Source organism: Ambystoma mexicanum, chromosome 1q, assembly GCF_040938575.1.
Source record: "Ambystoma mexicanum isolate Mex_15411 chromosome 1q, UKY_AmexF1_1, whole genome shotgun sequence".
Taxonomy (NCBI): Eukaryota; Metazoa; Chordata; class Amphibia; order Caudata; family Ambystomatidae; genus Ambystoma; species Ambystoma mexicanum.
The window spans coordinates 425,197,174-425,211,317 of record NC_090922.1 but is presented as its reverse complement, the minus strand read 5'-3'; the positions used below and the strand labels follow the sequence as shown (position 1 = coordinate 425,211,317).

General features: G+C 42.7%; 1 protein-coding gene across 2 annotated transcripts in view; it reads right to left on the bottom strand.

The window, feature by feature from the left end:
• DUS2 (dihydrouridine synthase 2) overlaps window positions 1-14,144 on the bottom strand; it is a 1,290,787-nt gene that overhangs the window by 783,226 nt on the left and 493,417 nt on the right. For both annotated transcript variants that reach the window (XM_069639713.1, XM_069639706.1), the window contains one exon: window positions 3,936-3,996. In XM_069639713.1, coding sequence (XP_069495814.1) covers window positions 3,936-3,996 — 61 coding nt within the window. The remainder of the gene's footprint in view (window positions 1-3,935; window positions 3,997-14,144) is intronic.

Genomic DNA, 14,144 nt, shown 5'->3' with positions numbered 1-14,144 from the left:
CAGATATGCGACGCAGGCTCTGTATGGATCAGCAGTCGTGAAAGAATGTATGCACCAGATTCTCTCCTTGAAGAAACTGGCATATGGCATGCAACCGTGGTGTTAAAAAAAATGATTGTAAATAAAGCTAACAAAACTGAGAAGCAAATAAAAAAATATTTTTTTTCAAAAAGCAAATAAGTGTGCAGGGCTGAAAGCCCAAACACCTGAAAAAAAGGAAGAAAAACCTGTGAGCAAAACCTATTATTATTGTTGAAATAAACATTTTTTAATGGCCTTCAGAAGCAACAGATGGTATGTCATTAAGTTGTGCAGATGAAGATACTGTCATGTCTGATGTGCCAAGTATGAAAAAGAACAGCAATCAGTCATGCAGCAGCTGACCTAAGGGATTACCAACAACCCATGGATGAACACTAAGATTTGGTGGGAACAGGTTTATGAATTCAGTCGCAGATGGAAAGTGGTTTCTGTTCTACAAGCATATGATGGGAAATGTATAAGTTTTTTAACACAATAAGTATTGACAGAGAGCCAGTGCAGTGAGATCAAAGGAGGAAAAACTGGTTTAAAATGAAAGGTGCGGAGCTTCAATTTGGAGTTTTTGCATTCTTGCTATTAAAAACGCAGGAGCTCCCAAGTTAAACCCTTTTGCATAATCTATGCTAAACATGATCAGTGCAACTTTTGCTTAATATGTATACAGATACTCAAGGGAGGTAACGTTTGGCAGAAATAGAAACAGTTTTCTTACAACATGGTCGACCTTTGGAGCAAGTAAAAGCTCCCCGCCCTTCAAAACTCACAGATGTGACTGAATTGTGTCCAGGTGTGGGGGCAAGTGTGCACGCCTGGCATCAGTTAACTTTACTGCTTCAGAAGGGATGAGCCTACCATCAAGATTTCTGTTATAGGGAGTTTCAGTTTGAGGGAACTTTCCTGAGTCTTTCATCCAGGGTAAAAAAAAACATTTGAAGGAGTTGTTGGTCACAGAAGGTGATGAAGCCGACACTAATAAAATAAGTTGAGCGTCATCTGAATAGTTAGAGACTTCTAAGCCAAAAATAACAAATCTGTTAAACTCAACAGACAAAAACACTGAATCTGAATCAACTAGACAGGTGGCATATAAGAGTTCACATGGAAAGACTAGCAGACAAATACTCTGTGTGGTTTTGAAAGAATGAAAAAAAACACCCGGGTCTTTGTCTTTGAAGATGATACTCCTAAGTGTAGAAATCAATATGGAGTGATTTATAGAGTTGAAAGCTGCAGATAGGTCTAAGAGTATTGTGATGCCAACAATCTATCTGCAATAGTGCAAAGATTGACCAGACCATTTGTCCAGAGAAGTACTCATCACTGGCTGAGTCCCTCTATTCGAGCAAAAACTAAGATGTAGGGGATGAAGCTATCTCAGAATTCTTGGAGCTCTGGAGTTGGAAAGTTGGACATAGGTGAGGTGTTTTCTGGCATTGACAGGCCCAACAGGAGCCTTTTAAGATAGGAGTCAGAATGGTTCCTTTCAGTAGGTTGGGAAATAAAGCTTGTGTGACTAAGGCATTCAAGATGGTCATAAGTGGAAAATGGTATTGGGAAGGAATACTGGAATTAAAAACTAACCCAGGATTGTCCCAGTAGTCCTTGCAAGAGACATGGGTCAAAAAGAGAATTTCTGGAATCAATCTTGTGGTGGACAGTTCAAATGTCGTTTAAACATAAAAATGCTAAATCCTAGTAGAGTTTCAGACTAGTCTTACTTATTTCATTAATGCAGCACAGATCTTAAAGCTGCTATTAATGTGGAACAGTACTATTTTCTGTCAAACACTTCAAGAATTCGGAAAGTAAAGTATAGTTTTTAAGCTACAATATGTATTTTGTAAGTGACTATGTATTTTTCGAGAGAAACGCTTTCTTCAGAATTACATGAGGATTGCCAGCTCATGTACACACTAATGTGTTATTTACGCTTGGTTTGGCTCAGGACAGGTGTGACTTCTCTGCAGGTGATGAAGGAGGTCGGTTATTGATTGAGTAAAGTCAATTAGAAGTTCAGCATATAGGGGTGACAGAATTATTATTCGAAGATGATGAAGTAGAGAACGGCCTCTGTGTTGATGAGAAAGCTATATTTATTTTTCTATGGTCTCCCTTATTTTGTAAAATAGGGTTACATCAGGCACCTTTTGACAGCCAAATGGATAGTGTGGTGGTCAGTCTGTGCAATTGGCAAAGGGAGATTGCCATTTGTGGGTGTGGCAAACGTCTGGTCTAAATGTGTGTCCAAGATTATGTGTAGGTCCTGTAACCAATTGATTCAGGTTCAGTGTTCCTATGTTATTGAATAATGTGCTTGTTGCAGATATCTTAACATCTGCACCACAGTAGGTAAAGTCACAGAAGACCAAAAGAAAAGGACGTCTATTCAGTAGTATTTCTGCAATCACAGTGACAAGCCAACCTGAAAAGGTGGCATCTGATTTAGGAGACCTAAAAAGCAACAGGAAATACCAGTATACTCAGCTGGTATTAGTACACTGCACAATTAAAATATTGCATCAGGGAATTAGAGGGCTTTTGGATATTTTTGTTTTTATTTTTTACATTTGTGAACAGTATTCCAACATAGAATAACAAGAAAATAATTGCAGTAGGCACTGTAACACACCAGGTGTAATTGCTGTCAGCTTGGCAATGAGGTTCAGTTTTGTCCTGCAAGTTTTGACCTGAATGTAGAGTTCTCCGCGCTCTACACAAAAGCAACAGGACAGGATGTTCATATTGCAGGAAAGTGATGACCACAGCCAGAAACAATATGACAAAACTGACAGTCCACAATCGTAGTGCGGTGTCACACCTTTTCTTTTAATTATTTTCATATCGAAAAATGATTGCCATTTACCCTTGAATTTGACACAATATCTGAGATACAGAGAAACGGAAGCAGATAAATGTAAAAGAAGTAATAATCGAGAAAATCTGAAGAGGAACAAAAGAGAAAGGCTGAAGCAAAAACAAAAGGTAGAAAGGATAAGTGGGAGAAAGCACAGTGTGTGTATCGATTACAAATAATTTTACATCCAAAGCCCTGCACAGTGTTTTGTAAGGCATTTGCTCTATTAAATTACATTGACAAATTATTTGCAGCATTATTTTTCCAAGACCACGCAACATGACGTGGTCCACTTGTTTATTATTTATAAAATATGATAATTAAATTTACATTCATTAAGTTGAAATGTATGCTACAGACAGGATTAAAGATAACTGGTCAACAATAAAACATTGGGTCAAATATTAATTGGACAAATCGGCTATCACACATTTAGAAAAGGTTGCAAATATTGTGACAAAAACTCAGTTAGAGATGTCCATTTCCTAGTGCCTAAATTGACCTTGGATTCCATCTGAATAAATGCTCCTCAAAGGCACATATACATCATCCCATTCTGTGTGGATAAACTGTAGCTGGGCAAGCCAGAGGGTTGCGTGAAGTGTCTAAAGACAAGGGCACAGTCACATGAATTAGTGGTATTTGGGCCATTGACACCAAATTTTCACATCCTTCTCCACTTGTATGCCAATCCATCAAGGTGAATCTGTCTGACCATCCATTCCCTCCTTGGGTGATTCTTGGACCCTTCTCATTCCTTCATAAGAGTGCAATGTGTCATATTGCAACAATCAATGCCACCAGCGCAATTAATTTCACTCCATTTCCCATGCACATGCCCCAAAATAAAGCTTTCCGGTTACCATTACTTGCCATGGAAGCACTTTGGATAACTTCTCTGCTATTGATAGCCACAAGTAATTGATGTTTTCATTAACACATGCTATCCCAGGCCGTACAATTAACTCGTAGAAAACATCAGTAAGGTGAACTGCACAAAAAAATTGCTTTTCAATAATCAGATGTAGGACTCCATTACCTTCGTCGAATACTCTTTTGGGCATCCCATGTTAATGTCGATTCCAGCTACATCATTTTCTCTGTTCAAGAAAAGTGAAAAAGCATCTCATAACTCTTGCAATCGATGTACGCACGTATAAACACAATTTTGAAAATAAGAAATACAGACAAGGGTATGACCGCCTAAGTGTAATTTGTTCGAGAATTGTGTAACATTGCAGTACAGCAAGATGTTCCCAGGTAAATGGATAAACAGGTGACCGGGCATTTCTTCATGTCAAGATATGCAAAAAGCTCTTTACAGATCTTAAAACCTTCAAAAAGAAACAGCTCAGAGTAAAACTGAAAACATGCAGGGCATGTTTTAATTATGGCATTTTCAACAGACTTTCTCCCTATATAGTGTTAGGCTACTGTCCAAGCTGGGAATAGGCTAAACAGAAGAGCAGCATTCAATGTAATAGGTTGTTCCTAGCTTCTAAATTTAGACCCAAGAGTCAATGAGAGAAAAATCCAACATTTTGTAGCATTGCCCCGATTTTTTCCTAATGTGAAGTTATTCAAATGTATGCTTTTTGGGGAGGAATATTGTTTTTTGTTGCAGAGGGGTGTGTTTCTTGTTGATAGATTTTGAAGCGAATCCAAAGATTAAATAATTATCATATAGAAACAATGAGTACAGAGATACACACACTAATAACAAGAAAACAATATTAAGATAACATACATGTATAACATTGAAAGAAAAAATTTAGAACATAGAAAAAACGACTTTATGGGACATAGTATTCCTAAATAAGATTAATATTGGGGGGTGTAAGCATCATTAGAGGCAAAATATGGTCAGTGTTTTGAGCTTAGAGCTTTATCAAAAGTAGCAGATCAGAAGAAGGACACAGGTACAGTGATTTCCAAAAAGTATTAAGAATAAGGCCCATCTTTCACTATCGCTATGTGGGAGATCCCTACCTATGTAACTAATTCTAACTGACCCTACCACTATTCTAACAAGATAAGGTCAGGGCAATGCCTCCCGTCACCTGATAGTTGCTTCTTGCAGTTGTCTTATTTGAATTTAAACTTCCAGTTAATATGCAATCTTTAGATAGTCTCTAGTTGTGTTTGAAAAACTCTCTCTGTAGTTACACCCCCACCCACACCCCTGCCCACCCGAAACCGTAAAATGAAAAAAGATGGGACTGGCCTGGCTGCGTCCAGCTTCTTCCATGGTTACCCTACTCAAGGCCTCCGTGAGGAGAGTCTTTCGTCTGGGTGAAAGCTGTAAAGGGGGCAACCTCTTCCGGTTCTTCTTGACGGATCTCTACTATCGCCAGCTCTGCTTCTTCAAGGCCTTTAGATCCCCTCTCTGTTTCTTGTTGTACTATCTTGTTGTACTGCTATCTTTTGGGTACCGGGAACAATGTTTTTTAAGGATCCCTTGAGGCACCTTCTCGCCCTCTTTTACTATATATGGGTTATTTCCGTGGTTGTGTAGGAACATTGTAATATCCCTTTGGAAGTCTGGATCAATGAACACTGCACAATATCCAACCCATATCTCCAAGCCAAATCAGATTTTGAGGCTAGTCTAATATAGGCACCTTGGGGAGGGGCCAATGTCAGTCCAGTGGGAGCCAGGCAAAATTTCAGTACTCTATATGTAAAATCCTATGGATTCAACTGTGGCTACCGTAGGAGCTTTGGCCTTGGGACTCAACTTAGTAAACAGTACAGGTCCTCAACTTCTATCAAGTGGTATATATCCCACTTCTAACGCCATATAAAGCAGATCAGAAGAAGGATGCGGACACAGTCCAAAAGGTAGTTATACTGAAAAAAAGGATAAGGCCTATCTTTCCCAACCATATGTGAGTGTTCCCTACCTATGTAAATAGCTAAGGTGCTTGTCAGTCATCAGGAAATGTCCAAATGAATAAGTCTGCTGTCCAAAACGAATTCTAACAGACCCTACCACTATTCTAACAAACTATGGTCAGGAGAATTCCACCCTTCTCCTGATGGTTGCCTCTTGCACTTGTCTTCTTTTACTTTAGACTTCCAGTTCATATGCAATTTTTAGATAGTCTAATGTCACCTTCTGTATCAGCTCTTGTAACTCTCTCACAAGGCTTTTGGCGTTTCCCTACTCCTTAGGGTTTGCTTTCCATTTTTACCTTCTTGACCTTTGTTGTATCCTTTGATCCAGGTTACCGGGCCCTGGATAATCTTGTACAGTACATTTTCCTATGTGCTGTTTGTTTTCTGGGTAATTACAGTGCAGCCTTTTCTAGAGTAGTGTATCTTGTGTATTTTTTATCCTATGGGTTTCTCTTGACTTCACTTCACTTCATAATATTCTCTCTCTGATATATTCCACTCTCTGCTTCTTGAAATACAGGGTTTTCCCCCTCTTCACAGCGTACTGATCTCCCGTTCAGGGTTATTGGTGATTTTCTTTCTCACATTAATACAATTCAAGTTCATCAACTTTGTTTTCAAGGTTTCGTCACTTGTAGTGGAACACATTTCTCTGATTGCATGACAAGTCCCTACCGCCTCCTGGTACTCCCGGTTATCTCTACTACTACAGGGGGTTCATTTTGGGGCATGTAGTAGTTCGGGGCCTTCTCTTTCGTTCCTTTTCTCGGTTGGCTCACTTTTGACAGCGTCCTTTTCTTAACACTCTCTCCCCTCTTGCTCAGCGTCTCCGTACCTCTGCTGGATACCAGACCGTTTGCAGATTTCTCAGCGGGGTGATGTCTCCGTTGTTGGACGGGCAGCCTGCCTACCCTGAAGTCCTTGTGGTCACACCACCACCAGGTTCTGGACTACAGTTTCCTCTGCTTCTCAGTGCCTGACCCTGCCGGGTTTCCAGCATTTGCTTCTCGCGTTCAGAGCAGTTCTGAACGTCATGGGCTACAATGCTCTCTTCAGCGCTGCCTCCTTCATGTGTTAAACTTCCAGGCGGTCTCTCCTGCCCGTGTATTCTTTCCTTTTACTCGCCTTTGTGTGGCATGTACTCATTCAAAAACATCCTGGTCGCAGTTAATTGGAGGCTTTTCTTTAAAGAGACAGATTATTTTTCCTGCTTGAAATGGCATAAATTAGCTTTCTCTTCAGCTAAGCTTCGGGAATCGATACTGTTTATCACATAGTCCCATGTATGACATCATGTGGAATGGCTAAGGGAGTTGCTCATTAGAAAGGGAGTCTTTTTCCCGTAATGGGGAGTTTCTCCCAGCGAGGACCCACTTTCCGAGACCCCTAGGCAGGGTCTTGCAAAGTGGGCTCACTTCCGTAACCTCAAAGGGGGAGGGCTCCCCTTTGGGGAGAAGCTATGAATTCCCTCGATTCGTCACAAAACATTTTACTATTTTTTTTATTAATCAAAAAACACAGAACATTATGATACAATCAGCAATAATTTGGGAAAGACAAAAGAAAGAAAGATACATGTGAGTTATTGGATGCAATCACATGTCAGCCATACAATATTATACTTTTTACTGAAACCTCTCCAATGATCAAACCAGCCCCAAAAATTATTGTTCATTGCAGTGTCTTTGTAAAGTTCCCTTTTTCTATACTTAATTGAGTATTTAGTGAAGAAATGCATCATCAACAGATTTCTTGAGAGGCATTTAGATATTTAATGTTTTGGGCATATTGTCCTCATTCTACTTTTGCGTAAAGAAGGAGAGTACAGGTTTCTTTTATTTTACTTTCATTTTTATTTCAGTGTTGAACAAAAACTTACCATATCAATACCAACACAAGTCAAACTCCCTCCTCTTCCCCTCTACTCCGCCCTCCCATTCCAACCATAACAAGTGATTTCAGCCCGTTAATACTAGTGGCAAGTTAACCATGCAGCTTTAACAAACTATGATCCTTTCTTGTTTCAGCATAAGTAGGCGATTGCTCCAACTTCCCTCTGATGTTGAACAATCTTAATGACACACACCCATTAGTAATTACCACGTACATTCTTAACATGCAGCCCCATCTCCTCAGTATTTGCTACCTATCCCGACGCCAGACCCTCATTAAGCCAGTAATCGGGTGGGGAATAGGTTATATGTACATTTTGACTTTTTCCAATGTGCCCCTAGTGCACGTTGCATACCCATTTTCTTATTGCTGGTCCCCATTCCTCTCTAATGGAGCCCATATAATCGTTGACAATCAGCATCAGCTTTTCCATCGTGAACATTTCTTTAAGTTTCAATAGCCAATCCGATTAATTAGGGAGCCCCGAGCTATTCCATTTCTGTGCCATCGCCACTCTCCCCACCCTAAACAAGGCATCTCTCAGTCTGGGATATATGTATATTTCCTTACCCTTTGGAGGGACACCTAGCAGCATTTGAAGTGGTTTCATTGGAAGACTCATCTATAACTTCCTTCATTCATCCCAGAAGTTCCCTCCAATACTGTTGTACTCTTGGGCAGTGCCACCACATGTGTAATTGTGAACCCACCTGGCCACATCCCCTTGGACAAGTACCTGCAAACACTCTGGCAATTTTTAATGGGTCCCTGTACCAGCCCTTTAGCATCTTAGAATTATGCTCCATTGCAGTTGTAAATAAGTTTACATGAAACATAACTTTAAAAATGTTCTCCCACGTCTCATTCAAAATCTCCTTTCCCTCCAATTCGTTACAGTATTTTTATTAATGTTGTCCACCCTCTATTTCTACCATAATCAGCAACCTATAAATCCTAGATACAATTTCTTTCCTAGTCACTGAGGAGGCAATTACATTCTCAAAAGGTGTGAGTGAACGTTTCACATTGTCTGTCCATTTCAGGTCAGGAGTATTACTCAAAAGGCATAGGTAGTCAAAGATTGTGATACTTTCTGTGCCCAGAACAGCTTTCATCGCATCATGATCCAAAAACACCTTGACTTTAAAAAATTGCCCCACTCTCGCCAATCCCCAATTTGCATTTAATGGAAGCACCGCCGCCACAGGTCTATGGGGGGTACCCAGGCCGATGTCATAGGAGACGGCCATGAGGATAGGTTATCAGTAAATTGACTCTTCCTCCATAGTGACCACAGTACTCCCAGACATGGGTGATCTCTCGATCTTCCCGGTATATCCCTATAAGGGGCTCATAGTAAGTCTCTCACTTTTGCCGGATGCGTATCAATATCCTCTAGGTATGTCCAATACGTCCCAAGATCGACCCTCAGATGTTCAAGAAGGACTCTCAATTGGGCTGCTTTATAATATAGAGAAATGTCTGGAAACCAAAACCCTCCAGCTTCCCTTGGAAGGGTAAGAGTGATTCTCTTGATCCTTGGTCACTTATTCTGCCACACAAATCTGTTCACTGCTAGCTGGAGGTCTAAAACACTCTCTGGCAGCCTTGTAGGTAAGGCACTGAAAAGTTACAAGAGGCATGGGAGGACATTCATTTTGACAGCTGTCATCCGTTCATACCAGGACAGTATGAACGGGCCCCACCTATGCAAGCCCAATTTAATGGCCTCTAGGAGAGTATCAAAGTTGATCGCCAAAAGGCTTGATAGATCTCTTGGTAAAAGAACTCAGAGGTATCTAATCGAAGATTTATCCACCTTTAAATCTAGCACCGGTCTCCTATGATCTAAGCAGGAGTCCAATACACGCATCAGCATAATGGAAGATTTTGTTATGTTAATTCTTAACCCTGAAAAGGGCCCAACGGTGTTGATTAGGGTAAGTAACTCGGGGAGAGAGATGTGGATATCCACCTGGTAGCCCAAAATGTCATCAGCAAATAGGGAGAGCTTAAATTCCACTTCTCCCAGTTTGATCCCCTGTATTCTGTGATGTTTTACTAATTGCTATTGCCAAGGGTTTCATCGTGAGCGCGTACCGCCTCGTTCTTCTGATCAACGGGAACGGTCCTGAGAGACTACCGCTGATGTGGACTTGTGCAAATGGCTCTCTATATAAAGCTGCCACCCATTTGCGAAAATTATCCCCCACTCAATTTTTTCCAGAAGCACAGCCATATACCGCCATTCCACTCTATCAAATGCTTTTTGGAATCTAGGGAGAGAATGCATGCGTCAAGGTCAGATTCTGGTGCAAAATGCATTAGGTCAATTGTTTTACGGATGTTATTCGAACCTCGTTATCCTCTGATAACACCCACTTGGTCCCTGTGTGCCACAGTCGGCAATACACCCTCTAATCTGTACCCAATAGCTTTGCCAGTATCTTCGCATCTGAATTAGGATGAGAAATCGGGCGGTATGAGGAGCACGTGGTCGGGTCCTTACACTCTTTAGGGATTACCACTATAATAGCTCCCATCATTGTCTCAGGAAGTATCCCACCCTCTAATACTATGTTAAAAACCTTAGCTAAATATGGAGCCAGGGTGGACCGATACAATTTGTACAATTTCACTGTGAATCCATCATCCCCTGGTGTCGTGCCCCCTTTCTTCGTTTTGATCGTCTGTATGACTTCTTCCTCAGTTCTATGAGCATCCATTGAGGAAGCCGATTCCCATCTATCCCCGGTAACAGCAACGCTTCCAGAAATCTAACTATGTGCGGATCATTCACATCATTTTCAGACAGTTTCCTTGCCTGTTCCAGAGTAATGTATTTATTTGGGGAGGGTGGGGCTGGCTGAACCGCCGAGATTTTGACCCTCGGGTCCTCTTCCTGCCTCAGCCTCTCCCTTTTCTTTTGGGACCCAAGCTGAATCAACACCCCCTAGATCGTGGTCTTAAAACAATGCCATGAAGTGTGCAGACCCACCTGCCCATTGTCATTCAAATCAAAATATTTTATGTCATCAGGAAGACATTGGGTAACACCTTTATCTTTTAAGAAGAAATCATTGCCTTTCCACCTGCCTTTCCACGTTGTCCCTCATCCTTCCCCCATCACAGTCCGTACTATGTTGTGGTCTGACCATGGTACCGGGTGACCCGGGATCCAGAAACATTACTGAACAAGCTGTTCTCTACTAGAATGTAGTCAATCATCGATAATGAATTGTGAACCCAAGATTAGTATGCAAATAGGGGATCCCCAGTAACTGGGGAGGGCAGTGGGGGGGTCAGGGAGTCTATTATACCCAGTTCCTGGTTAATCCTGGTAAAGTTCTTCGAGTCCCCTTCTTTCTGTTGAGTCACCCTTTGTGTCCCCATTCTTCTCTTGTCTCTGGATGGATCGAGGACCATGTTAAAGTCACCTCCCACTATGAGGGTGCCCTCCACAAATAGCTTAAGTTTTTCCGTCACCCTTTCTCAGAGGGTGATTTGACCATCATTTGGGCAGTATACGGTCCCCAGTGTCAAAGCATCCACCTGATTCTTTCCTTTCAGAAACAAGTAGCGACCCTCTGGGTCCTTGAGAAACATTTCCACTACCAGACCCAAGCACATGGACACTACAATGGCCACCCCTCTCTTTTTGGCTGTAAACGAAGCTTAGTAGATGTCCCCAATACTCTTTGATCTAAGTTTCAATTATTTCCCCCTCAACCAATGAGTTTCCTGTAGGAAAAGCAAACCCAAATTGGAGCATGTAAATTCTCATACAACCAACGATCATTTTAAGGGGTATTGAACACCTTTAGTGTTCAGAGAGCCTATCGCCATCCCCTTTAATGGACTAGCCATTGGAGCAGCAAAACCAAATCCCCTTCCGTCCCATTTTGTTTACCTCACCACATGCATGAGACCACCATTTTGCCGACATGGAAATATGGCATTTTAGAAATTTACTTGAGAAAACCAAAATAAAATACAACCAAAACAACCCCAACATCCTTATCCCTCTGAGACACACGTCTCACCCTCCTGCCTCCCACAGAACCAGCCAAGAACTGCTGCCAGAGTCAGCTACCGATTGAACCACTAGCAATACCTGGACCACTGGGTTATCTATCCATACTGCTCTTTCTCCTGAGCCACCTTTTAGCACCCCCCTTAAAGCGACCCCCTTCATCATATCCTCCAACCTGTCCCTATAATCCAAATAAAACATTAAGACTCCCTGTCCCCCCGCCCCTCCCGAATCCTGTGTAGGCCCGTTCCCTTATAGGTCTCCCTGCTCTGTACCCCCATCATACAAAGCAAAAAAAACAAACCCTGGGAGTGTCCCTATCAACAATAACTGTTCGATCTCTATTGGTGTGAGGTCAAGATCTTCCAGAGGGAGGGGTGTTGAGCTTCTTAAATTTCCTTGAACCGGAGATTTGTCTCCGGTCTCTCAACTGCCCTTGCTTCGATTGTTCTTTGGTACTTCCTTCAGATTTATGACCCTCTCTGGCTATCTCCATAAAATCCTCTCTGGCCCCTCGAATGTCCTCCTCTATAACAAGTCTGTATTTTTGTCCCCCAAATTCAAAGGCTAGCGAGAGGGGGAATCCCCAACAGTATCTCATCCTTTGACTCTGAGCCACTGCATAAGCGCGGAACACAGTCTGTGTCTCGCCAGGGTGAACGTAGCGAGGTATTGGAAAATCATGATCGTAGCACCATTGTAAGAAATTGAGTCTGCTTTTCTAGCCCTTTCCACATTTTATGCCTTTTCCGCGTAATAGTGAAAACAAAGCAAAATTGACTGGAGTTCCTAGGCAGCACCCTCATTTCTGCACACTCTATCAATGGTTGGCTCGTTGATTGCGTCATCTCCAAATAGAAGCTTGACCACATCATGTACTGCCCGAACTATGTCTCTTTCCGTCTCCCCATCTTTCTCAGGCAATCCAAAAAACCTAAGATTGTTCCTCCTCTCCCTGTTCTCACAGTCGTCCATCTTGAGGGCTGTTTCCTCTTTCAACCACAGCAAGCCTTTTGTCTATCTGCATTTCCAAAATGTCAACAGACGACTGCTTGGTTTCCCGACCCTACAGCCTGCTCTCCACCGTGTCCACTCTCTGGTCTAGTTTATCCAATCCATGGCCGATGTCAGTTATAATTCCTCCGATTTCCTCTAATAACGCAGAAAGGTCTCTCTGTGTCCGCTGCTGCCTCCGTCATTATGGGCGATGCCTCACTGTCTACCAACTTGGGGGAGCTTTTGTATCGATATTTCTGCAGGTTGAGCTTCCAACTCATCAGTAGGGGGACTGGAAAGATTGAATCTCATCTCCGCAAGGCCCTTAAGCCATGTCCTGGGGCTGAAAACCCCAAAAATGAAAGATCGGAGGTGTTATAGGGAGGCCCACCCTTTAAAAAACTGCTGAAGCGTTGGATGCCTGATGCTTATGATGATTAGGGAAGGAAAGCCAAAACATTCAATACTCATGGGGACCCCAATGCGTCCAATAAGCTCAAGCCCATTCTCCTTCCCGCAGGACAGTTCTCCTGAAGACTGCTTAGTGACAAGTAGTGCCCATTGCTGCAAGGCCTCTATCCCTCACTCTATCCCTATCAATTCAGAGGTCACCAGCAATCAGGGATTGACCTTATAGTCAACTGGCTTGTAGACACCGGTAACCTCAATTTTATGCAGAGAACAAGGGTACTCCCATCTTAGTACTTAATCCCACTAATTCGGCATAGTTGATGTTCCACAATTATCCTGGGCTATGCTGAACAGCTCTGTCAAGACAGTGATAACATGGAGACCCCTCCAGGTAGGACAGTCGGAGGGAGGAGGCTGATAACATCTAGGGGAGGATGATGCTGGTTTTCACCCTGTATAATTTTATCTTGGTGGAGACTCGGCAACAGCTCTATTCTCCACATGGGGTGTATGCTCTGCATGTCCTTCTACGTGCTTAGCCTGCCTGCGGAGCAGGCAAGGATCGCATGAGCTCCCCTGAGCCCTTGGAGATGCCACCCAAGTCTGCGGCAATCAACTCCTCACCTTCATTCACTTTCCTCTTCCACTCCCACTCTGCAAAGTCCTCTGCAGTGCCGACACGCGCGGAGCTCCAGTATCACTGGGGAATGCCCTGTGCAGTAGCTTCTGTTAAGTCTTCAATTTATGAAATGGGGAGTGGAGTGAAGGCCGCTCTCCCCGGAGGTGACGGCGAGATGCCAATACTATTCACCGTTACTTTGGTGCAAGCAGTTGTCCGCTGCCCTGTAGCCAGTTCCCACTGGGTCTGATCCCAGTGCTTCTCGTGTGGGCTGTAATGAATCCAATTGAGTCATCACGGAATCTGTGGCAGGATTCTCCTCCCATGTGGCCAGGGGTTGGCAGCCGCTACCTGATCCTGACCCGGTTGGCAGCTTTATGAGGGAGGATCACATGGGA